This window comes from Porites lutea, chromosome 10 (genome assembly GCF_958299795.1).
Source record: "Porites lutea chromosome 10, jaPorLute2.1, whole genome shotgun sequence".
NCBI lineage: Eukaryota > Metazoa > Cnidaria > Anthozoa > Scleractinia > Poritidae > Porites > Porites lutea.
This window is the reverse complement of record NC_133210.1, coordinates 6002265-6028927: the sequence shown is the minus strand read 5'-3', so window position 1 is coordinate 6028927 and position 26663 is coordinate 6002265. Positions and strand designations below refer to the sequence as shown.

The 26663-nt window shown below is 40.0% G+C and overlaps 3 protein-coding genes across 3 annotated transcripts; 2 read left to right on the top strand and 1 right to left on the bottom strand.

The window, feature by feature from the left end:
- Positions 1-504: 504 nt before the first annotated feature.
- On the bottom strand, positions 505-12453 carry LOC140950149 (uncharacterized). Its single transcript, XM_073399335.1, has 7 exons — positions 12347-12453; positions 9773-11038; positions 8786-8895; positions 5378-5582; positions 3704-3888; positions 2522-2575; positions 505-1901 (listed from the first exon to the last, which is right to left on the bottom strand). Exons 2-7 carry the CDS (start codon positions 10998-11000, stop codon positions 645-647), a joined length of 3039 nt encoding a protein of 1012 aa, XP_073255436.1. The 5' UTR covers positions 11001-11038; positions 12347-12453; the 3' UTR covers positions 505-644.
- A 323-nt stretch (positions 12454-12776) lies between these two features.
- On the top strand, positions 12777-20246 carry LOC140950983 (mannose-6-phosphate isomerase-like). The gene is made up of 7 exons (XM_073400198.1): positions 12777-12879; positions 15668-15792; positions 16089-16362; positions 16893-17024; positions 17849-18124; positions 18821-19029; positions 19973-20246. The coding sequence occupies exons 1-7, from the start codon at positions 12852-12854 to the stop codon at positions 20189-20191; spliced, it is 1263 nt and encodes a 420-aa protein (XP_073256299.1). The 5' UTR covers positions 12777-12851; the 3' UTR covers positions 20192-20246.
- A 2937-nt stretch (positions 20247-23183) lies between these two features.
- On the top strand, positions 23184-24175 carry LOC140950061 (stress-associated endoplasmic reticulum protein 2-like). The gene is made up of 3 exons (XM_073399224.1): positions 23184-23353; positions 23484-23556; positions 23710-24175. Exons 1-3 carry the CDS (start codon positions 23270-23272, stop codon positions 23745-23747), a joined length of 195 nt encoding a protein of 64 aa, XP_073255325.1. The 5' UTR covers positions 23184-23269; the 3' UTR covers positions 23748-24175.
- The last annotated feature ends 2488 nt before the right edge of the window (positions 24176-26663 follow it).

The window sequence follows — 26663 nt, the reverse complement described above, 5'->3', positions numbered from 1 at the left end:
AAGAAAATTTCTCGTGGAAGTCCGAGAAAATGAACGTCAAATTTCACAAGAATTGTGATTAGTATAGGTAATAGCATGATTTGTAGTGATATTTGGCATAAATACCACGAGTGATATTTCAAAATTGTTATATGTAATTTCACGAGCCCTTAGGCGAGTGAAATTTGAGACAATTTTGAAATATCACGAGTGGTATTTATACCAAATATCACGTACAAAATATGCTATTATTTGCTTACACTACTACCCACAAAAGGTTTGTAATTTTCACATGTAGGTATTTCAAATTAAGCCGAAATACCACTGCTCTAAGCCAATCAAATTGCAGAAATTTCTGATGTAGTAGTATAACACAGGTAAAATTCTGAAAATTTCATGTGTAAGATGTAATTTGGTGAAATTTGACATTTTCTCGGGCTCCCCTCAGAAATTTTTTTTGGTGTTACTACAGATGATTTATTACATTTTTAGCCCTTGAAAAATGTAAGAAAGAATGCAATATGCTTTAAATAATTCTGGTACAAGATTTTTGTCCACTGAAAATCAAAATTACTCAAGGTCCTGGTGGATTCCGTCTTAAGTTGCTATCAGATATGACATGCATCAACAGCAGCCACGTCTGCTTGGTGTCTCTGTACGTTTCTTCAGCTCTCGCCTTTTGCCTCAGCCAACTTCTCTAATCCACAGAACTTCCACTTGGCATTTCCACTAGCATCCTCTGCCTTGAACAAAACGGGCAAGCTTGAAAGCAATCTATCTACCACATCCCTTCTTCGCTCCTTGAACTGCCTCGACAGGTAATCTCGTATCTCGCCACTTGTAGCTCCTGCGGGGCAAAGCTGGAGGTAGGAACATATAATACCAACAAGTACGAGCTCCTCCCCGGAGATGCGCACCTGGTTGGGTCCGTAATTCAAAGATGCACGGCTGTTCACAGCTGCTGAGAGCCAGGCTTGATACTGGGAATCGTAATTTAGTTTGTAATTTGATGAGTCGGTGGTTACCTGGTGCTGCGCGTTTACCTCTTTGTAATCATCTTCGCTTTGTTGCGTTTTTCCCTGGGTACTAGAGTCAAGCTCAGCATAATTAGTTGAATCACTCGCAAGCTGTTCGTTTGCACGGTCACTGTTCATATACTCTGCCTTTTCATTGTCTTGAACTTTTTGGGCGCTGTTATCAAAGACCTGCAGAGAACTGCCCGCAGCAGTAATTTCTTTGTAATCATCATCGCTGTCTTCCTCATCCATGTCATCAATCACTTCGAACTGCTCGTCATCGATCTCCACAAAGCGGCCACTCCCTTCTTCTTCTACGTTGTCATCTTCCACTTGTTTCATTTTTTCAGTTTCTTTCTCTTCCTGACTGGTTTCTTTTTCCGCGTCTTCCTCGTGGCTCTCTTCATCTTTGACAAATACCTCCGCCTTCTCCTCGGTGTTTATGTCTTCCTCAGCTTGATGGCTGTTTTTGTCATCTGCCACCTTACCTTCATCAAGCTTCTCATCTTTCACTTCCTCTTTGATCCCCTTTTCTTCTGTTTCAGTGTTTACGTTTTCACTTTCAACAGAGCACCCAATGTTACCCTCTTTCATTGGTACCTCCTGCACAGGATAACTTTCGAGACAAAGTTCTTCACTGTTGCCAACTTCCACCAGCTCTGTACTCAAACTGTCACTCTGCAAACCTCCACTACCATCTGCAAGATCCACACCAGTTCCATTTTCTGCGTTTTTCTCTGCCGTAAACTCTCCCATTCCACCAATTTCATCCTGCATCCCAAGCTTGCTGTTCTCGTTGCCGTTTTCGTTAAGGTTTGTGAGTTCTTCTGAATCGAGGTCCATGTCTGTGACATTATGGCTATCCTTGCCCAGGTCCACTAGAATTTCGAACTCAGCCATCGCTCTCTGAAAATCAAAAGGAAAGTCTTGCATTCTTATGAAGTTTTATTTCGTTTGTCTTGAGAACGAGTCTACAAACAAGATGCGCTGGGAAGGAGGTGGGGAACCGAATCGCCTTTGTGAAGATTGTGCTGAGGTTTGGTCCAACCCCGGGAGTCGAACCTACGAACTCCCGCTAAATGGACCAGCGCTCTAACATAAACTGACCTAAACCTGCCGCAGTGAAAAAACCGTTGCTAAAAAAAAAATACAGCGACAACAACAACAACAGAAAATTTCTTCTGAAAAAAGCGCAGTAGAGACGATTTTCCATTGCCTACACTCCTGGTCAAAAAACGGTTCCACTTGAGTTTTGAACATAATTCTCGTTTCGGGCGACAAAACTTCGGGCGAGATGACCGTAATTATGACTTTATTCCTACGACCTCTAAGAGAGAAGACAACGAAAACGAAAAAGTAGTAAAGACAAGTTGCTGAAAACACGTCAAGAGAATCCATATTGTATGGTTACGTCCTATATTGCGATGTCTTTTCTGCATTACAAGCCAGGATAAATTTAATGCCTATCATCCTTGGAGCCTGAAGGGTTCAAACAAAAGGAAACGTTATTAACGTGTTTACACTACCTTTGGATCAGTGAGGATATTCGCATCTTGCAGGGCTTTCGTCAGACTAAATATCTAACAGGAAGGGGAAAAAAAGGTAGAGTTCATAATTACTTATACTGTGGATACCGTGTAATGCCTAGCACGGCTTTCACCCCAAAAAAGAAATACCTTGTATTTTTTTATGCATTTGAAGTTTTATCTTCCTGCTTGGGTGTTTTCTATTATGATTTGAATAGTTACAGTGGTTCGCGCTCAGTTCGGAGGATGGCGGGAAATGGATTCTACTAGCCTTCAAAGATAGTTTCAACCTGCCAGCAGCGCCTTTCTTTCGCTTGCTTGATCAATATTACTGTACTCGAGAAAGACTGCATGAATCGAGAGTTGCATGTTGCTTGGATAAAGTTTCCAATCCAGGCCTAAGAGTCATGCGCTTAGTACGGCGGGCTCAGTTATGACCAGCAATTTTATCAATAAATGGATGCTTGCATTAAAAAACAGTTTGACGAGAGAAAACAAGATTGACTAGTTCAGAAATCCCGGTTGCTGTGACTTCAAAGGCTTGGCGCGATTCAGGCAGAGAGTCCTTTTCTCCTTCTGGTCAAGTCGCCCGAGGTCATCATCGCCCGAAATCAGAGTGATGTCGCCCGAAATGCTGAATTAGGTGGCTCGAAATTTTATCATGCTCAACAACATCCTAGCATCCCTATTACACACTTATCGCCCTTGTTTCGTCTCATCGAAGATTAAAGAACGAGATATATTACTCATTTATCGCGCTTGTTTCGTTGTTCATCAAGGATTAAAGAGAGAGAGATATTACACATAAGCTTAATATATCGCCTGTTTCGTCTCAACATCACTTAAAGAACGAGGTATGTTACACATTCATTCCGCTTGTTTCGTCTAATGATGGTTTAAAGAACGATATATGTTACACACACTCTTTATTTCACAAAAATTCACTTTGTTTCTCTATGCACTTCACCTGATAAAATTCGGGCGACATGACTCAGTATTTCGGGCGACTTAATTCTGGTTTTAGGGGAGATAACTTTCGGGCGACTTGACCAGTTACCCTCCTTCTCAATCAAGAAGACAAAAGGAGGCGCTTCTTGCAAGGTGCCATAGTTTTATTTAGCACAAAAATGAATAGGTTAAGACCCTTCAAAGACTAAGAATTTTCATGCAGGGTTTCCATACTTCATAATCTTTAGCTGCTATCATGTTGTTGTACTGCTGTCTTATCTCCTCTGCCTGGTACTGATAACTCTGCATGGACCACATCAAACTTGTGTTTTGTTCAGCAATTGCCTTTAGACTCTCAACTTGCGTTCGCAGTTTTTCATTCTCTAACCTCAAGGTATCCGCTGAGTCAGCATCAGATTCTACAGGATAAATACAATTGATAAACCTTTTAATCCCTACCGTTAAAACCTCAATTCTCTGTAGCTGATACCACATTTTAAATGGAAGAAGTACGACGACTCAATGATTGCACTTGTAATAAAGTTAACAAATATTTAGCATTTGCATGTGGCTTGAGCCGTAGCTTAGAGGGTGACCGGTTGTTTCGCCAACGTGTCACGAGTCGTTTCGCTAACGTCCCATTCGCGAATGTGTCATGTCGTTCAGCTAAGAAGCGAACCGAGCGCTGCGCATGTATATGCTTCGTTCTCTCAGCCATGATAAAAAAAAGTGCGATACGCAAGTACATACTTCGTTCTTTCAGCCACTGATCAGGAGAAAGCCGTTAAGGAGCTGACTCAACACGCAAGCGAATCGACTTCAGAAGTTGGCGAACAGGACGTTGGCGAAACGACCGTAAACCGTTTATGGGGTCCTCTAATGGGCTGTGTCCCTGATGAAAACATCCTAATTTTCTTTACCTGCTTCAATGTGTTTCTTAGAGAAGAATAGGGAAGAAGATGGACCATGACCAAGGGTCCCATCTTGGAGTACAAAGAGCTGAGTAAGGTTATAACTTGTTTCCTTCTTATGCAGGTTGTCGCCTAACTAAAGGTTACAAAATGTAGAGTGTAAATCCAATTCAGGCAGTGCCATCTATTGATTCGGTAAGAGAAAATGATAAAATGATAGCCTCTGTAATGACAGAGGGGTTAAAGCTCAAAGGCTAACAGATATATCCACTGACAGATTACACAGAAGAGTTGACACTTAACTGTTACGATATGTTACTTCTACTGACTTATTACTTCCTAAGGCGGTGGCCAAGATGACTTTTCAAGTAACAATCAAGAGAAAATGGAAGGATATCAAGAAAAAAATGACATGATGAGGGTTTTGAAAACGTGATTAATCGACTACTGAAATAAATTTTGCTCTGCGCTCATCACACGTGTCTAGTGAAGATTCCGACGGAAGCTACAGAAAAATAAGAGCTCTAGTCACGTTCTCATTGAACCTGTACTTAGTGACAAGAACTACAACATTGAGCTATAACAGTTGTCTAAATTGTCCTTAACTCCGGCTACCGGCATGATCAGACCAATTTTGCTTGAGTGAGCATCAGTATTAAGCTTCCAACTGATCAAAAAGCTTAGCTCACAAGAGCAGCTTCATATTGTACGTTCACGTAACCCTTGAGGGGAAGAAGCTGGAAAAACTTACCTGGTTCAACAGAAAGACCAACAGAGTTGAATCTCTTACAACCAGCTTCAAACAAGTAATACTATATATCAGGAACAGTCCTCTTGGTCAAAGAGAGACTAGGCATACTGCTAACAGCTTCTTAATGGCAGCACATCGAATTCCATCCCGTTACCAATCAAAGGGTTTGCACTGTGCATAATTAACTCACCCACCTTTAGGAGTAAATTTGTAATTACAGATGCCTGTGGTGTAATGACACAGTACCTGAAGCTTCCACTCGCCGCTTCTTGGCTTTTGTCGTCGATAGGCTTGTTTGAGCTTCCTCTTGATCCTGTTGGTTTTCTGCCTCTTCTGATGTCTGTAGTGCAGGTTGCTCGATAAGCCCGCCAAGCGTTGGCACTTCATCATCCAGATCCATACCTACCTCGACACGGTTCTCGATCTCAGCCTCTTTGGCTGATTTGATCTCCTGGGGACGGCACACAATGATAACAGTGAGAACTGCTATTGACTTACCTTCACAGTCTTCCAATTCACTCAAAGAGTGAGGCATTGTAGCCACAGCAGTTATTGGATGGTCATACTCTACAGAATGACCATGTAAACAGTGATGTGCTACTTTTTTGCACTCGAATGGTTTTGAAGGGATGGGGTTAGACTGGAAAGAATCAGTGATTCTGTTACAAAATAATAGTTATGGTGAGTCCCGGGACTCATCTTGTGAAAAATTATGAGTCCCAGTCCAGAACCAATGAGCCCCAGTTCAAAAAACCATGAGTCCCAGGGTCTTTTGTAACCACACAGTTAATCTGAAGACAGACTCCAAAACTCCAAATTACAGTAATATACTCCTTCTATTGTAAAGCACAACAAAGACTAAAAGAAATGAGTCGTTTAACAACAGCCACAAGAACAGCACAGGCACAGAAATCACACAAACAGGATATTCTAGAAAAACATCTTTAGATTGATCAATAATTGATCTATCTCTGCGTCCTATGGGATGAATACCACAAATTATTTTGTGTCTTTGGGGATTTTTATGCGTCAGGGATGCAGGACATGGAGCTAACAAAATCACTGAAGGATGCAACATTTTTTTTTCTGTGGGAAGTAAATACACCCCATGAACACTTGTCACACTGGAAAAATAAATGGCATTTGAGTGAAGCATGCTACATTACTGCCAAAATGTGGGTGTGTGGTGATAACCATCAAACCTTCAACAGACCTTAAAAGTCTAAACAACTGAGAAACATCAGTTTCTCAAGGAAATCATTTGGTACTAAAGGCTGTTTCTTGTGTTCTGCACGGACTATCAGATTCCAGTAAGGCAATAGCTGGACAATGCAGGGAGCATGTACTTTGTTCTAAGTAACAATCCAGCCAGTGTTAACCATGGCAACTTTCAAATAACAAACCAAAGGAGAGAGTCAAACTTATCACCCATACACATACAGATGTAACTAACACTTATCAAAGAGAGGCGGGGGAAAATATGTTCACATTTGTGACACTTGTACTGGCAACGTATTTAATAAAATGATGAATCAATAACCATTTAGTGGTAGCACATCCTTAAAGGACTTCTTTGCCTAATGTATCCTAGACTGGTAAATAAATAAATCAATCAATAAATAAATAATGATTTCGGGGAAGGACATCCACTAAGTGGTTCTTCGTCTACCTGATTCCTGGTCGAATTGGAATTTGGAAGTGTTGTTTTTTGAGAAAAGGGTAAAACCATAGTTCCCAGAGAAAAACCTCTCAGAGCAAGGAAGAGAACCAACAACAAACTCAACCCACATATGGCGTCAACATCGGGATTTGAACCCGGGTCACATTAATGGGAAGTGAGCACTCTCAGCACTGTGATATCCTTGTTCCCAAATGATATGGAATCTGAAAATGTTGATTAATGAGGAGAGAGGGAAACCAGCAGCCTCATGGAGCAAGAAAGAGCACATAACACAACCCATGTGGAGTTGACTGTAAGATTTGAGCCCAGGCCACACTGGTGAGTGGTGAGTGCTCTCAGCAATGCACCACCCTTACCTCCCTGATATTATGATTCTTATCTTTTAACAACAACTAAATATTGGTAATGTTCATGTTCTTGGATAAGCGATCAATAGAACTACAGCTTTAAACCTACAGAAGGAGGAGTCTTTGAAGAATGCATCATAGAATTTCTAGCACCTTTAACCTACCCAACAAGGAAAGTTAGAAAGACCTGAAGATGTATGAGGTTGGCCAAGAGTTGTATGACAGCTATAAGAATATTAGCTTTTTGATGAAAAGTCTACAACTTAGCTTTTGGTATGGTCTGTGTTTCCTTTTGTCCACTTAGGAAATTTCAAAAAAAAGAAACTCAACAAGATATATTGTGGAGTAACGACCATTTCAAGTCTTCATCTGAATGAATATTATCTCAAGCAACTAACAATACATATATGTTAATATTTGCTATCAACATTTGATACAACAAACAAATGCCTTTAACTACAATGGTTGCAGGTATTTAAACAGTCTGTAATTAGGTTCAACCCCTAAATTTGTATTCTACAGTGGAACCCTGTTAGTACGGTCAACAAGGGGACAAAAAAATTTGGCCGTATTAACAAGGATTTCTTTTACAAGAAAATGTATGGCCATTTTGCCAGGCATCCAAAAAAGTGGCTGAATAACAAGGTGACTGTATTACCGAGGTGGCCATTAGGCGAGGTTTCACTGTTCTATGCATGTGCTAAATGGGCATGCTATTGATGTAACATTGTCATTGCGTAAAAGCTGGATAACTTTTTACTAAATTTTGTAGCTAAGGAAATTAAAGATTTGCTGTTGCTGTTGTTTTTTTTTAGAAGTGGCCTGTCCTGAGTGGTTTAAATAACAGTAGAGGCATACATGAAGGTTGATGGCTGCAACTGATAACATGGCAGATGGCTGTAAGAAGAAAATCATAATCTTGCACTTACATTTTGTAAGGGTAAATAATTTCACCTTTCTGCAAAAAAGGATTTTTATGAAGTTCTCCAGAAACGGTGTGAGAAAGCAGATCAGTTCCCATCTACATTTCACAGAAGAGCTGGCTACTCACAGAAATTAATTTAAAGAGAGATAATGAATCTGATGTATCGTTATTTGTGTCTTAACGCTTATGTTTGATTACAAAAACATAATATGATATAAAATATAGAGAATATGGGGAAAATATGAAACAAAGGTGCTATTCTGATGGCAAAGTTATATCCCTGGCCACTAAAAATCCACTAAAATGTACTTTTCAGGGCTGCCAAAATTAACAATATTCCAGGAGAGGTGCCTGGACTCCCTTACGGAAGATGAGGCAACCCTCCTCCCACATATATGTACCTCAAACACGGATGACGATCTAATCTTTTGCTGCCTACTTAATACAGTGGAACCTGAATATTACCAAGTTGCCAAGGGACTGGCAAAATTTATCGCTATCACAAGGTTTCATTATATCAAGGTACTCTTCCACATGTTTTACTATTACTCGGGTGAAGAAAATCGTTTGTTATACCAAGGACTTCCGTATACAAAGGTTCGTTATGTCAAGGTTCCACTGCGACAATTTTTTTGCCTTCTGATCTAAATTTTCTGTAGCAGCCTGTATAACAGGCTGTACTGAGTACTGAGTACACTTACATTTTTTATGGCACCATGCCACTGGGTGATGTTCTTCCTTTGTGCCTTTGTGAAATGATCCCATGCTTTCTGCTTCGTTGCTGCTTCAAAAACCCTGCATACAGCTTCACCTAATGGTAGAACATAAGAACCATAAACTAATGATTATTTCATTACACACATAAGAATAATAATTAGCAAAAAAATATGTAAAAAACATTTCAAAGTTTCATGTCGCATCATTATCAAGTGACAAGATAAACAATCTCACTTAATATACTCTTTTCAATTACACGAGCAAATACGTTACTTTTGTTGTTTACTTCTTCCATGCTTAGCAAATCTAAATAAGATTTGCACAGAAAATGTTTAAGAGAAAGCCTATCTTGCTTTAGCATAACCTCTGATTGAATGTGGATGTTACCCATGGGACCCACACATTTAAAAATAGATGATGGACATTGAGAGTAAGCAGAGATGAGCAGCATGCTTTGTTAAAAATGAATATAGCACCACTCCTGGAATTGTCGAGAAAATTCTGAGAAACTCGAGAAAAGAAGGAAAGTGGCATAATTTACTCAATCTAAAAGGTGAAAGAGCACTACGCAATTCCATCCTATGAAATTCATTCAAGTCTGTTCCAAGCAACCAAATACCAACACAGTTTTATCGCAAGTAAAATCAGAGACTGGAACTCTTTACCAAAAAGAAAAAGCAGTCAGTGGAGACTTTCAAAATGGCTGCCATGTGCCATCTTTAAAACTGCTGACCCCAGAACTTCATTATTATTATTTTATTATTAATTTACTTACTTAACACTCCCACCTTGATTATATTTCAACATAAGCACAGGAACATTTGCACATCTGCTGTGATGTGGTACATCATTGCATATAACATGATTATAATTAGAAAATCGCCTGCATACATTATTTTTATGCCTGAATAGTGATTACTGAGACATTTGTCAAATTGCATTAAATATTAAGGATTAAAGAGTTAACTTACATTGCTGTTTGATTTCATTGCCTCTTTCCACAGCCTGTTGTTTCTGTTTCTCAACACGTTGCTCATGCTCCTTCCGTCTGCTTACCAACCTTTTGATCAGACTATTGACAGTGTTAAGTAATGCATGGAAGACATTCACTGTAGAACGGTTACACTCTCCCCTTTCAAACCAATGTGTCAAAGTACCAAGTGACTCTGTTAAGGCCTGATCATGACGAATCAGGTCCAGAAGATGGAACGCCTGTTTGCGTGTAAACTCGAAGCTCAAATCCTGTTCCTTCTCATCTTGAGGCAGCTGCACTTTCTCCTTGACTACCATGCCACTCTGCACCTCTTCACTACCCCCGGGTAGTTTGTCATAATCAACACGAATGCGACCAATTTTTGTTTTTCTGTCGCGACCATCTCCAATGACCAGTACATGACCGTTGAACTTGACTGCCCTCTCAACAGAGTCAAGTTTGACAAAGCGCAATTGGCAGTGTTTTACTTGTGTACTTGCTCGGACACTGTTTAGGCTTATCTGTTCAATAGGCCCACAGACAATGAAAATCTCCCTGACAATGTCTTCGTCAGCCATGCTTGGAAGACCACCAATGAAGACTGCGCGACATCCTGGTTGTTTCCCACTTAATGCCAAAACATAGGTGTCATCTAAGGGGGGTACAAGATAACAATGGCGGCGAAGCAACGCATTCCACGGAACAGCTAAGTCATTTCGGGATCCATACTTTCTGTCGCTAGGACTAACTTGCCTATCTCTTATGTCTCCCTTAGATCGGACAGGTGACCTTGATCTGCCTCTGTTGTGCATACCATAACTTTGCCTCTCCATATTCTCCCTTCCATATTTCTCTTCATTTCTTTCTGAGCCCATTTCTGGGAATAGGAAATCCACTGGAACTTCCCTGTCCATCAGCCCATGAACTCTATCGCGATTCTCGCCAGGGTAATTGTCCCTTCCCTGAGATCTCATGTATGGCTCTCTAAAGGACCTCTCTCTACGGTCAAAGTCAGGCAGTTCCCTTGTGAAACGATCATCAGTCATTTGCATTCTCTGTCTTCCATAACTTTCTTGACCAAATGATCCTAGACCCATGTTTGACCGCGGAGCTCGTAACCCTTGTAACTGACTCAAAAGCTGCCGGGGATTTCCCAATGGACTCCCGAGTAAAGGTAACAAGTTTAAACCAGTTTGGTTAAAATTAAAAGGATGCTGTCCAGCCATGCCTCCAGCAGCGTAGGTTGTCCGGAATTTTTCAAGTACTAGAAAAAGAAGAGTCAAATACCATATCAATATTTATTATTCATTCAAAATATTTCTCCGTTGCTGATTGGCTAAAATCACGCACATAATTCATCATAACCAGCTATTATTGACCAAATTTGGAAGGATTTTGCCATATTGAAATGAACCGATGATGTCAAAAGTGTAGCAACGTTGCAGATTATTGTCTTGTTAACCAAAAAGACCTGGGGACAAGCTTGAGTTGTTTTCGAAGTGAATAATGGCAGAACTATAGTCTAAAAACATAGAAAGAACAGCAAAAAGACACCCCAATGGATGACATCTGCTATTTGGAGTATATTTGCAGACCTAAACAGCCCTTTCTCTCCTAAACTTCCCAATAAACATGCACTATTTAACATTGATGAAGGTAAGCATGTTTAGCTTATTTTTAAACTTGGAATTATTTTTAATGAATAATAAAGCAATTATTGAAGCTGAGGCTGAGTAGGATATGAAGAATTGAGAGGGTGGGCATAAGGGGGGTTACGAATAACCGCACAAAATTATGTATAAACACCCCACAGAATAACATTAAAAAACCGCAAATGGCTTTAAAATTACCCAGAAATTTCCAAATACCACAAACCGCTTGGTTTAGTAAAACCGAAATACCGCTACCTGATTCCTGGTCAAATTGGAATTTGGAAGTGTTGGTTTTTGAGGAGAGGGGAAACTGGAGAACGCAAGGAAAAACCTCTCAGAGCAAGGGAGAAAACCAACTGCAAACTCAACCCATATATGGCCTCAGTGCCGGGATTTAATCATTGATTTTTATAGATTTTACCTCGCCTCCTTGTTACTAGTTAGCGGGCTGGGTATTCTGCATTCTAGCCATACTTGGAGCACTGACGTCTGTCTTATACATATATGTCTTATATCTTTCTCGTTCTTTTAACGCTTGTCATGACTAGCGAGCCACCAAGATACTTTCTGTGTAAGACCTTTAAATAATTATTGGCCCTGCATTCTGTATAGTTGCTTAACATTTTATGCAGTGGTCATATAAACAACCATTTTCTATCAAATGGCAAACTTAAATCAAGGTCCGGCTATATTTTCACTATTTTAAGTATATTAAACGTCAACAGAACTGTCTGGAATCCTCAACTTGGGCAACCAACAACAACGCGAATTTAATATTTCTTGAGCATGAGTAATTATTACTCATGCTCAAGAAACATTAAATTCGCGTTCTTAGGCTGTTTTAACTTTAAAATACAAAAGAAATGTAGTGACAGTGGCTCAAATTTCATTCAGATGCAGTTATTAAGACTTGCTCTTACCTATCTTTGTCTTGCATGAGAATCATTTGACACTTTTTTTCGATTTATCTTCGAGCATCGTTATCCATGCTTGCCTCCAGATACCATGAGGAGCCCGCCATGATGAGCTTTGGTTGGTTTCAAATCGAGGCTTCCCGCGAAGGCTCTTTGTTTAGCTTTGGTATAGTCATGGATAATAGAAAGACCATGGTAGGGTAGAGGAAATTTTGTCTGATGCTTCACCAAATAGAAATAAAACGATGCAGCTTTAAAAAAAGTATATTCTTACATTCAAAACGATATGATATCTGAAATGTGTATAGTTTCTTATGTAATATTGATTTATCTTTTGATAGTATGACAACGACCATATCTCACCCAACCACCCCACCGACCCTACCTTAGAAGTTTTAGCACCCAGGCCTTTTCTGATTGTAAGCTATGAACAAATAACGCCTGTCGTAATTCGTTCGGTCCACGTAAAATCTGACTAATCATTCTGACTCAAAGTGTTTTCCATGGTAGTATGGCGTCAATAGCCGGTTCCAGTGAAGGTAACTGTTTAGCTACTGAATGATCTAACGCTGATTTATTTTGTTATATTTGTTCCGTTTTGACAGTTTTGAGGTTTAAGCACAGGCACACCACCCTCTGTTCGCATGGCCGTTTGTTAGTATCAAAAACTGAACATCGATCCTATGGTTTAGAAGTTCGAAGAAAAGATGAATGTTGCGGTGGCTAATATTTGCTCCAGAAAACAGATTTGAACGTAAACGATCCGTAAAACTTTAAGCGAAATGTTCATGTCATGTGTCGTACGTGTTTATAGCTGTCCCGAGCTGTATTGGGCGAAGAAGGTACCACAGGCGCGTGACCTTGTTCTCTTCATGTGGTAATTGACATTGAATTTCTCTGCTCAAAAACATCGCCATCTGATCGACTAGTTATGTCTTCATGCTATGGCCAAAGCAAAACTCAATCCTTCCAGAATTTACCGAGAAAAGCTATCCTGGAGTTGTGCCCTATCTCTTTTATGGTTAAGCAGTTTATCTTTACTTTTTCGATCCAGTGCCTAACAGAATTTACCTGTAAATGGCACGTCACTAGGATTAAAATCTTTACTAACAAGCCTCCAGTTTAAGGGAAGTCAACCCTGTTTGTAAAAGTGCAATAATGATATAGTTTTTACCTAATGTAGAGTGAAAAAAGCTCTTTTCACAAGGTCTCTTAGATTTAAAAAAGCAAAGAAGCTTTTGACTGTCTCACACAGTCTTCATCAGTAAACTGACTGAGTTTTCATGTGATTAACATGTATTTTAGTCACATTGATAGCAGTTTATTTAAAATTAGGGGTACAGTATGTTGCCCAGTATCCGGACAGTACCAGTATCCGGACACTGAAAACAAAAACTCAATTTTTGAGGCGCCCTTTTCAGTTATCGGTAAACAAAGTATTCGAATGAAAGCTGAATATTTCAGCTTTAAGATGAAGGTTTTGGCGAGTTGAAAGCTTGCGAAACAGTCGCAGAAGACGCTGTTCTGTTCAGGTGAATAAACAGTTGATGGCTAATATTTATGCTGTTTACTGCGCAGTAAAATTAGTGCTGCTCAGAAAAGGGTAGGTAATATGTGATATTTTCAAAGAAATGGTTTTATATTTAGACTGAAGATACTTAAAGAAGTCAGGTTCTCAGAAAGTTTATTAATTCTTCTTGAAATTCGATTTGAATGGAATAACGGAGCCCAGAAACATTCACTAAGTATTGATGTCAGGTGCCCAGTATCCGGACAGTTTTTTCTTTGCTGTACAGAATCGATGAATTAGCTGCGTACATTATCCGGATAGGATTTATTTCATATCTATAACTATAATTAAAGCTTAGGATATATGATATAGTCGTAAAATGTAATTCTTCTCAACTCCGTACGAAAATTTTCTTCACTCATTCGGAGGTGACTTGATTTCGTTTCGCGTGACTGCATTTTCTATATATAACCGAAAGTGTTGGAGTTGAACCTGGAATTCTCATACTTTCCCCACTTGTGACTGCTAGAATGGCGTTGCAACGGTCTGAAAAATGTCACAAAGGGATTGAGAGATGTGAAAGAAGGAGGGATTACTGCTAGAAAAGCAGGCTTATTGTAGGTTCTGTAGGGACTGAGCATGAAGAAATCAACACTGTAGGTCAGACTAAATAGGAGAGTGACCTTTGACCGTCCATTGAGGTCCCTTCCCCAAGCTTGTTTTTTTTAATAAAAAATGAAGAAAAAAAAAGTCGTTTGCAGATTGGCTAATTGAGCTAGCAAACCGCAGCTTCGACGTGTCCACGGATGTCTTCCTTAAATCAGTGAAAAAGTTCGTAGACAAGGAAGTAAGAATTATGCCATTTAACAACCCCTTGCGTTCCCCACTATACCCCAGTCATTTGTTATGTTTTATTTCACGATGCTAGGTTATATTTTTGGAATCGATTGCCAGACTACTTTGCAAGTGCAAGAGAAGCTTATAAGTCGCTTGCCTGTCGAAATGTACGTACAATTACATTGTTTTTGTTGTGTCCGAATACTGGGCCAGCTGTCCGGATACTGGGCAACATAGGAGCTCTGCAAAAATATTAATTTCGCCATGGAAACAAACGCAAAAAAGTTAAACTGTCTTTCGTCATATTAAGGACTAAATAGATTTTCTCTGGGCCAAATTTCAGAGTTCTTGCGACTAACAAAGGAAAGTTATTGCAATGTTAAACTGAAGTGTTTGGATACTGGGCAACACACTGTAGTTCATAGTCCTTGTCTCTGTTTTGGCTGGACACTGGCACCTGCTGCGAATGGCCTCTGTGATTTTTTTGAATCTCAAGGTTGGTCTTGACTAGTTTTCCCAAACAGCAGCGGGGTCCAGCGGGGTCGTCACTAAGATTTTAAGGTAAATACAACAAGTAGCGGGGGAGGGGGAGGGGGATGAATCAAACAGCTAGGGGTTTCTGACCTATTTTTCTTCTTTTCCTTTGAAAGTAGCTGGGGGCAAAGTTTATTGAAGCTGGGAGAAATCCCTGGCCCCCACCTCTTAATGACAGTCTTGCAGCAGATGTTGTTTGCTTGTGGTGTTCCCCTAGTCTTTTCCGCACTAAGGTGCTAACCCATTGATATGATGTAACAAGCATCTTTAAAAGCAAAAACTGTTCTTCTCTTTCCCCTTCCCCTTCAAAATTGGCTTGCTGTACACCCCTCATCCTCCCCATCACAGCAACCTTTCTAACTTTTCAGCCACTGACTTTTATCACCAAGGTTGCTGTTATATAGCATCATTTTCTCTCAATTTATGTAACTCCTTTTCCTTTGCAGTGGTTGAATTAAAGTGTGCTGTTCAGTGTTATGCTTGGGGTAAGATTGGTTTAACTAGCACTGTAGCACAGCTCGCCCAACAAAGTCCCTCATTTAAGCTAGAAGAGGACAAACCATATTCTGAGGTATGATTTCAGACTGATATTTTAACTCACTATCATTAATTATTATATTAATGAGATAGAATAGAAAAGGCCAGTTGGTAAGTAACTTACGTGTAGCTCGGGCCATATAAAAAATAAAAATTAACCTGGAGCTTAAAAATCTTTTATCCATCTGTACCAATGACCACTGTCCAGAGAGTCCTAACGGCTGGTCGATGTGTACATACATGCAAGAAGCAGAAAATGATATTCAAAAGTATTCTGCTTTTTCTAGCTACCTACTGACTTGTCTTCGCTTTTATTCATTCTCTTTATAGTTTTGGATGGGAACGCATCCAAATGGACCATCAACAGTGCTTGGCAAAGGAAAAGAGATTTTGTTGTCTGAGTGGATTGAATCTAATAAAGATGTTCTTGGTGAGGCAGTTAAAGAGGCATGTGACAGCAAACTGCCATTCTTGTTGAAGGTGTTATCAGTTAACAAAGCATTGTCAATTCAAGCACATCCAAACAAAGTTCATGCTGCCTTTCTTCATAGGGAGAAACCTGAAATATACAAAGATCCTAACCACAAGCCAGAGATGGCAATTGGTAAGAATGAGTGAATTTGTGAAAATACAGTCGAACCTCCTGTAAGCGACCACCCAAAATGCAAAGACTGAGTGGTTGCTTATGGGAGGTGGTTGCTTACAAGAATTGAACCACAGGGTACCTCTTTCATGAAGAGGTCCAGGCAAATCTACTTTATGTGGGTGTACATCCATGTTGTTACTTAAGTTCTTCGTATATTCAAAGTATCACAGTGCACATGGCAGACATAGAGATCAGAGAAAGTTTTAAGTGGTGGCTTACAAGAGGTTAAAAACAATAGAAAATCATGGAACTTTCAGGCCCAAAAAGTGGTTGCGGTCGCTTACTGAAGGTGGCCATTTACCAGAGGTTCCAACTGTAATGCTATGACTAGAAAAGTTTTGGTGTTTTGGATGAGTGGTCACTTATTAGAGGTGGTCACTTACAAGAGGTGGTTGCACATGGAGGTTCAATAATATTGTATTATTAGGAAGATAATTGCTGAAAAATTTCATCAACCTTCCTATTGCATTCTTTTCTGTTACAAACAGCATTGACCCCTTTTGAAGGTCTTTGTGGTTTTCGCCCATTGGCTGAAATTCAGAACTTTGTGAAGACCATACCAGAACTGGCTGCTGTCATTGGACAAGAAGCAGCTGATGCTGTTGCTGCTAGTTCTTCAGGTTTGTGTAATAAGCTTTTTTTTTTCCTAAGAAGACAGGAGAGGGTGTTTTCATAGATAGAAGCTGTATAGAAACTGCATTAGTATTTCTGCTTCTGTGAGGGGTGGTGTTTTCGATCTGTTTAGTCTGGGATTTGGTATAGATATCATGGCCTATCCTTGGCATGCCTATCATTTTGTTTTTGTTATCCCCAAAAAGGCCCTGGGTTGGGGGGGGGGGGGGGGGGGGTCTCATCACAAGTTCATGAAAACCAATGAAAACCAATTTTGCATTTCATGAGTCACGAAACAAAATAGAGTATTTGAATTCTGCCACCTGTTTGGGTGATCTCTGCATGGCTATGAATTCCCTACTGAGGTATGAAGTTACATCTAAGACTCAAAAGTGAAATTAAACCAAGCCGCCAGATGCTAGTTAAGATAGTTTGGCCAAATTAATGATTTAATTTCTTCAATTCATCTTCAATGTACGTGTACCGTATATAGGATTTTGACAGTTCATGTTTAGCGGAGTGCACTTCAATCACGATTCACAGAACAGTTTTTCAGTTAATCACGATTTACCGAGGCCAGAAATTGTCGATCACGGCTTCATGAAAATAAGCTTGCCCCTCCCCTGCTCCCCACCCCCGCCTTTGGTAAGTATGTGGTACGGTAAGTATGTCAGGTTTCACAGTACCTGGGTGATGGTAATGCCACTCTCAAGGTTACATATTGCATGCACTCTAGTTAGGCTCCATCAGCCTCGCAGGCACCTCCCTTCCGCCCCCCCTCCCGCCCCCATGTGTCTCTGTTGAAAAAATGAAGTGAATGAATTTTTCACAGGTTATGATGGCCTAAAGAAAGCTTTCACTGCACTTATGACATGCAGCCCTGCTGTTATCTCTTTACAACTCAATAAATTGTTCAAGAGAATCACAGAAAAGAAATCCTCAGGTGATGACTTGTCCAGTTATTGTGGAGAACTTCTTCTGAGGCTAAACAGTCAATTTCCTGGCGACGGTGGTTGTTTTTGTATTTATTTCTTAAACCACATTGTCCTTAAACCTGGAGAAGCCATGTTTCTTGGGCCAAACCTTCCTCATGCCTATCTAGCTGGAGGTAAGAACTACGATTATCTCACTTTGATTGATAGGCTCCATCCACATTTTGTTTTCTGGATATTTTGCCTTGGACTTCACAAAATTAGTTTTAGTAATACCATCACTCACTCAGCCAGTGACAAAGTTGTTCCTTTAAAAACCTCAACATCCTGATTTTCAAGACTGGCAGTATAAGTAGTCCATCATCGTCTGGAAAATAATTTTAACCTGCAAAAAATTAACCTTTTATGCCCCATCACAGAGGCTTCCCGATTCTGAGATCAGGTCAAATGTTTCAAAGACCCAGGCTTGTGTAGCTAACAACCATCCCTATATAATTAGTAATAATTACTGAAATATTTCAATACTCTATATCAGCATTTAACTTGGAGGTTAATAATAAGGCTAACGTTTAATAGGAGCATAATATAATGTATAGCTTAGTAGCTCATCAATCACAGCCTCCGCCGCAGGCAACTCTTTTCAGATATGGTTACACTGACTGTGGGGGGTCTGAGAACCAGTAAAGGAGAAGAAGAAGAGGAGGAGTCACTGTCACTCCCCCTTCTCTCCCCAGTCTCCCTCCCGTTCTCTAAAACGGGACAGTGATGCCTGCAAAGCAGGCTATACCAATTCAAAAAGTCACCTATTTTCTCTTCTTTAAAGACTAAAAGTAATTTTCATTTTCTCTTTTTATTATTTCTTGGATGTTCAGACTGTGTAGAATGCATGGCCTGTAGTGATAATGTCGTCAGAGCTGGATTGACGCCAAAGTTAAAGGATGTAGACACACTCTGTGAAATGCTGGATTATAGCTGTCGCAGTAAAGAGGAGAACATTTTCCCTTGTCATCAAGATCCAAATGACCCTTACACAACAATTTATGATCCTCCTGTCCCTGACTTTGCTGTAGCGCGGATTCAGGCAAGTGAAAGTTCCCGAGCACACATAACGCTGTTCTTCCAAAGATCAGGACCCCATTATTGTATCCAGGGCTTTCACAATGGAGACCCTGTCAGGGGAGGGGGTATACACATGTCTCTTGTCTGAATGATTTCAAAACCTGTCAATTCACGTATTCAGGAGGAAGTCATGTCCCTGTTGGTATTTTCTCGGCTTTTTCGCTCTCGTTTTTGTCGTTGCTGGCTGTATAGTTACATAACCTTTCAATATCCCATTTTTTGTAAAGCTTCACTTCTTTGGAAGAGCTCATTATTACGTTCCGACAACGGCGACGCCAATGAAAAAATCGCTGAAACAGTAAACTTTGCTTCCTTTCAAACTTTTTCGCCCTTATGCCAAGTCACACAGTTACTTGAAAGTAGGGAAATCAGCTAGGCTGTAACTGAAGAAAGATAACCGCGTAAAAAATAGTGAAATTTATCGCCTTGACGTTGTCCTTTTTTAATTCGTCTTTTCGAAAATTGGTCATATCACGTCGTAGTTGTGCAAGAACGGTAAAGAAATATACAAAAAAGCGTAATTCACGTGTAGAGTTGTTGTGTTGCTCACTAAGCTAATGTGTTTAGACGTTCCCGGTGCCGTCGCCTTCGTAGTTCCGTAAGGTCCCTAATTACCCAGCCTTAACGCGTAAACAGCCATCGCGCATTCGGGCCATAAATTGCGTTTATGGTTCACTTCTATTAAACGGGCTGAAAAAAATGGCGCGAAGAAAAGCAAATAACGGGGAGATAGCCCCACTTTACCTTTTTTTCGCGCCATTTTTTCCCACCCGTTTAGACTTTCCCTTGCCCCCACTATCTGCCCTTCCTTGGGTCTCCGAGGATGAAAGTAGTGATAACAAATAAGAAAACAAAATGAAGTAGATGCTAAAGAAATCCCTCTCATGATTTGTGTTCTGTTTTAGATTCCATCAAGCTGCTCCATGTACAAGTTTCAAGCTTTAAATGGGCCAAGTATAGCTATTGCGATATCTGGATCAGGCAGCATTGATAAATCCTTTGCATCGATTACAGTTAGACGTGGGACTGTAGTATTTATACCAGCTAACACAAGCTTTGACTTCAAATGCGGCGGAGAAGACACTGAAATTTACAGAGCATATTGTATACTGAAAGAGCAATAGCTATAGGTTAATTTTAGAATATTCATGGAAAAAAACCCGAATATAAGACCGGGGGGGACATTTTCGGAGGAGGAGGGGTGGAAGGGAGAGGGAATGGATTTGGTTCTATAGTAGGTTAATGTTATTTTATACCATTTTCTATCAGGGACAAAAACGCTCTATCTCGCCGGCGTTCACATAGATGTTCTTCCCGATGGCGTGTTCCACCAAATGTCGTTTTTAAAATTATCTGCCAAAATTGCATTGATAGAATTAACCGTAACAATTGATTAATGACAGACTACCTTAGGTGGCAGTAAGTTGTCAAACACTTTTTAATTGCTGGTTTCTAGCTTCAATTGATGGACTATTTCGTAAAAATCAGTTTCATGTGATATTGAAGCCATTCTTTTAAGCTTCTAGTTTAATGGTCTAGGCACAGAAAGGTTAGTGGAAAACCTCTTTTAAAAATAGTGTAACACCTAAAAATAATTACTATTGGGATGTCCGGGAAGGGTCTATTATTATTATTATTTTTTTATCAAACAGTTATCTTTTTTTCTTTTTTAAAAATTGCAGTCACTAGTTTTTTTCGCTCGTTTGGCATTCCAGGGTATCCCAGCGAACCGTAGTTAGAAATTTGTTCATCTACTATTTATATCTAGCGATATTTATTATCTAAATTTAGAATTAATCAGAAAAGTTGAAATTAAATTAAGGGTAGATATACAGGTATATAAAATATGTAGCCGATAAACAATGACAAGGGGTTTGAAAATTGAAAATGTATTATCACTTTTGTTTTAATAAGGAACATGGGCGTTATTTTTTATTAACTTCTCTTTTAATTTTCTGAGCGATGGTCATCTCCAATTCTTTAGCTAAAAAGCGTATGCAGTTTTGCTCTTACTAATTCGCCAAGACCGTGACATGGCGAGTTATTTGAACACTTGAAATTTATACGGTTTAAAAGGAGAATCCGGCAACCTCTGAAAGCTCCCGCCGCGTGGCTCCCTCGTGCGCGCCTCAGTCTTTTTATTTTTTGAGCCCGTATTCCTTTCAAGCGCCTGCCCGCACGTCAGTCTCTCGTACCCAGAGTATTCGGGCTTTTTGATCGCTGCTACGCAGGCTATTAAGCTAAATATGAAGCTGAATATGAAGTCATAACCCGCCTAAATGACTGTGATTAACCTTTACTGAGTTTGACTTCTGTGCCTCTATGATGGCTATCTCGTCTGTTTGGCCGCCAGGGTTCACCCTTCCAGTAGCCGTCACAGTCAAATTCATGAAACTAGAATCCACTTTCATTTTGTAACTGTTGCTATGCTTAGTTCCAGAGTCTCGAAGAATTGGCCAGATGTTAATGAGTAATGTAAATAATAATAATAACAATACTTTAATTATCTTCTTCCCTTATGGGGCTTTCCAGGGATAATGAAGAAAATAATTTGAATGGAACATAACATAGTTAAACATTACGACTGGTAGGAGGCGAACCAGTGGGCTATTTTACAAGTTTGGCCGACGATTTGAACTCCGAACTACCACGAACAAATCCAGCCGGCGTGTTAGGGCAGGACTTGATTCGGAACCTCCAACTGTTATAAGTCCAGCGCTCTAACCGATCCGCCACGCTTACTGCGTGAAATGAGTAATTTAGGGGAATTTGCAGGGCCACAGCTCGGCTCTTTAAGGTTGAGTGAAAGTAGCAATGATAAAGTTGTGTTCTAAATGTAGCATGGCAAGTGGCAAGGATCAGCCGCCGACATGAAAGTGTTGCTTAATTAATGAGGACTCAGTGATCGGATGCTGCGCGACTATTATTTAAAGGGCGGGTATTTGCTGCCGTATATGCAGTCTTGATATTAGGGACTTTGAAAAGCAACCCAACGGCGATGACACTCGTAAACGTCAAAAAAGCAATAGGCTCAATGAGCAAAGAAACCACGGCGTGAAAGTTTCTAGCCTCTTTCTAATCTGACTTTTTTATACAGGACGGCGTTAACTTACGAGAACAAATTTTTCACTCGGTCTTTGGACTTAGATGTCGGTCCCCCTAAGAATTAAACTGCAGGAAAATTCCTTCATCATTTGACAATTTGGAATAATCGGTAAAAGGGTTTGTTTTCTCTTTATTTTTGGTCAAACTTCTACCCTATTATTTCTCAAAGAGCCGGTCAGTATATCGGGCTGAAATTTAAGGAATAGCTGAAATGATTGAGCTGAGGGTTTGTAGCCTGCGTGGCCGGCGTTAAAAGGGGAAGGGGACGGGGAATTTGGGCGCGCGAGAGCAAATTCCCCCTTCCCCTTCCCCTTTTAACAGGCGGCCACGAGGGCTATGGGTTTGTAACATTGGATATAATTCTTAAGCGTGTTTATACTTCCGTACTGTGCAATAAGCACATTCTTATAACGAAAAAAAAAAAACTCTAAAAAAAGTCTCTTCAGATTCGATAAGTCCGACTTTTACATTAGAACGAACTGTGCCATAGATAAAGAAACTTAATAAAAAATTCAGCTCTGTCATTTTCATATCTGCCACAACTTTCTGTTTCGACGTGTTTGACCATACAACTCCATCTTCAAAATGACTCTCAAGTTGTGTGAGTTGTATCATTTTTCCTTGTTTTTGGCCGACTAAAATATCCATTTCCCCATTCCGGAAATGCTAGTACTCGACTCCTACAACCCCCAGCTCTCTCATGAGGTCGCTTGTAACCAATCAGATTCGTCTACGTGTTTGGAGATGTTTTTTATAGCCAGTGAGCGGATACAGTCGCAGAGTTTTTATATTTCATTGCGGAACTGAAAATGATGAAAATCTTTTTAAAAAATTGATTCAGCTTGTAATCGTGTCATAAAAAGAGTACACAAACCAAGAAATTTTAAAAGAAGGATAGGAAAGTATTGAAAAGAGCCATATTTAATCATCTGTTGGTCACGTGGATAGCGGGCACCAATCAAAAAAGGGATAAGGAAATTCTTACGTCACATTCTGCGTAAGATCGCTTCTTCTTCCTTTACAAGCTTGCTTTGTTGTGGTTGGGATCTACGAGACATTGAAGCAATTTTCTACTGACCAGAACTCCTTCTTCTAAAATGCCAGCCAAACAGAGAATGCGTGTTGCTAACGAGAAACATAGCCAGAACGTTTTGACAAGAGGAAATGTTCCTAAATCATTGGTGAGGGTTTGAAATGGCCACGAAGCTTCGTGTACGCCGTTTAGAAAACGACGCAAATCTTCTTCTTATTGGAACATGAAACGTTTAATTCTTTTTGGCTATTTTTGACGATCTCTCTTTATTTTTTTAGAAACCACAAGAGGAAAAGTATCCAGTTGGACCTATTCTTCTTGGATTATTTATTTTCGTCGTGTGTGGATCAGGTGAGCAATTGAAAAGTCAAATATTCAGTCGCGAACTTCGCGTTGGTGGTAGGCTTTTGGCAGGCTTTCATGAATTTTACGACTTCTGGTAACCATCTAACGGCGCAAAAATTTCTCTCTTAAGTTAACTGCTGTTTTCCTTCTCTTTCACAGCGATATTTCAGATCATTCAGAGCATAAGGATGGGATAGTTTGAATAATGATGTGTAGTAAAATTAAAAAATATATTTCGACTGACGAGAGAGAGGACTCGACACTACTGCACTGTTGCTTACGTGTAAAAATTTCACGCAGATATTCCAGAAAAATAATAGAGTTATAGACGGAAAACTCGCTTCATACAGGTCAAACATTTTGCTTTTGAAAAAACTGTTTGTAGGTAGGGTGTGTTGACCTTTATGCTTCAATATTTTCTTCCATCTTGGATTTCCTTCTTGTTATAATGGTTCTAGGTCAGATTTTTTTACGTAGTCTTTACTGAAACCGTACGAAATATGATTGTTAATCTTCACTTATCAGTAAATTCCCATGTAAATCTATCGAGAATTTGAAGTCTCTTTAATTAACCGTTTCACAAAGCTATTTTACAAGAATAAATTCGATTATTTAAGTAGAGAAAGTGTGAGTTATTTTTCTTGGCCTTTTTACCGTCAGCTTGATTGAGTGGTCAAGTGGTGAAGGGACATTGATCAAGACCTTAATTCTCTCCCTCTCTCTGTTTCACACAAGAGGCCTGTTTGAAAGAGAATCTGTCATTTCATCAGACTTCCACTTGAGGCTTCTTATCAGATACCCTTGCAGTAAATTTATTGATTATGTTTTGCTCTTTTGGAAAACCTCCCCCATTGTTCAAACGTTGGATAGCGCTATCCACCGGATAAATCGCCTTTCAGTGGATAAGTATTAGGGAAACCAATTGTACTATCCACAGTATAGAGATTTATCCGGTGGATAGCGCTATCCAGCCTTTGAACAACTGAGGCCCAGCCCCAATTGTTCAAAAGCTCGATAGAGCTATCCATCGCATAAATCTCTATACTGTGGATAAGTATTAGGGAAACCAATTGCACTGTCCAGTAGATAGAGATTTATCCGGTGGATAGCGCATCCACCTGTTGAACAACTGGGGCCAGATAAATGGCTATCCAGGGAATAAGTTTAGGGAAACCAATTGCGCTATTCAGTGGATAAAGATTTATCCAGTGGATAGCGTTATCCATCTTTTGAACAACTGGGCCCTGTTCCTGGTTGTTCAAACGTTGGATAGTGCTATCCACTGGATAAAAATCTATCCAGTGCGTAACGCAATCGGTTTCTCTGATATATCCGGTGGATAGCCCTATCCAACGTTTGAACAACTGGGGCCTAGAGAATAAGAATTTGATCATTTTTGGGGGTAGCTTACTGTTCTTTCCATTTTCTACTCTTTCTTCTACCAACTCCTGTGCCCTATTCTCCTGGTTCCACCCCCTGTCCTCCCCCACTGATGAAGAGCAACTCTGACAAAGTAATGTTAGGGCCCGTTTACATGGAGGTAGAGGACCCAAGATAGGTGAGGTAGCCTTCTTAGGTATGGAGGTAGAGGACCCAAGATAGGTGAGCTAGCCTTCTTAGGTGGGGTAACCTGCCTGTCCAAATAATGTCTCATTTTAATTTGATTATGTTAATGTGATTGGTGGGTTGGCCCGCCAAGGGGGGCTGCCTGGTCTGCCAGGCAGGGCAACCATCTTTGCCAGGGCCTAATTTTATCCATGCAAGCGCTTCAAGGTGGGTTAACCATCCTAGCCAGAACAGATTGGTGTTTCATCAAATTGGTTGCCATGTTTTGTTTACACACTTAGCAGCCATTCAATGATCATGGGAAAGTGCACCCCACGATGGCTGGGTTATAAGATTGCAAGGAAATGCAGGTTATTCCTTTACCCCACCCGAGTGGGGTACCTCACCTTACTGGAGTCCTCCACCTCCATGTAAACAGGCCCTAATAGAAGTGTTCACCTTATAGAGAGCCAAAGAAAATGACCCAGTGACCATTTCTGATTGACAATAATGCAAAATGTCTGTCAAGAGACAATTTTTTTATACGCAAAAAAGTTGATTCCTGCTTTTGAGAGAACTTCGTGGTCTGTTTTTTTTTATTGTGTCTATGTGGGAGGGGGAGGGTGGCTTAAAAAAATTTAGCCTTATTTGCACCTTGCCTCCATTATAGTTCAACTGAAAGTGACCCTATGGACTACTGTTTCACTGTCCACGGAAGGATGTGCAGAAATAAAGTGACACATGATAACCAACAGTTGATATCATAACCAGGGGTTCTGTAGTTCTGTGCTATAGTTTTAATTTGCAGCTTTTATATTCTCAGTGAAAGTAAATACTAGAACTTATGTTATTGTGGCAGCTGTGAGGGCTAACTGTTTCTTGTGTCTATATGATCATGAGCTGGTCCATCTCAATACCTTTTACTTGTTTTGTATGACAGGGCGATCTCCCTTTTCAATCTATTTTATACAAAGAAAAATACATCTATTTGATTGTCTTGAAGATCATCAACAGCAATGGAACACCAACAACATCATTATTGCATTAACAGTATTATTTTTATCCTTTCATGAGCTAAACTTCTCTCTCTTGTTCACATCTTGGGAAAAGTAGTTCTCACAATTATCGGCTCTCTTGTGACAGACAACTCTATATTTTGCAAGAAGATTTCTAACACTAGAAAGCTCAGAAACACTTCCAAGCTCTAGGTGAGAACTAAACTTACGACCCTCCAACTTCTAGTTCAGATGCTTACCAATGAGCTACTGAAGGTGCTAAGCCGAGCAGGGTCAAAATGATTTAATTATAACTACACCAGTCAGAGGACTGTATCAGAGACTTGCTGGACACCAAAAGCTAGCCAATGCTGTTGCATGCAAAGAAATGCATGTCAAATAGTCTGAGGCCAATGGATTGTACTGTCAGAATGTTGAATTCTGTTCGTAACTTGCCCCATGGGCAAGTGAAGTTTTATGGGAAATTCAGTTACAGAAGAACAGTTATCAATCATGTTCATCAAAAACAGTTTTTCAGGCTAGTTAAAATGACCCTTAGGCTAGTACATAATA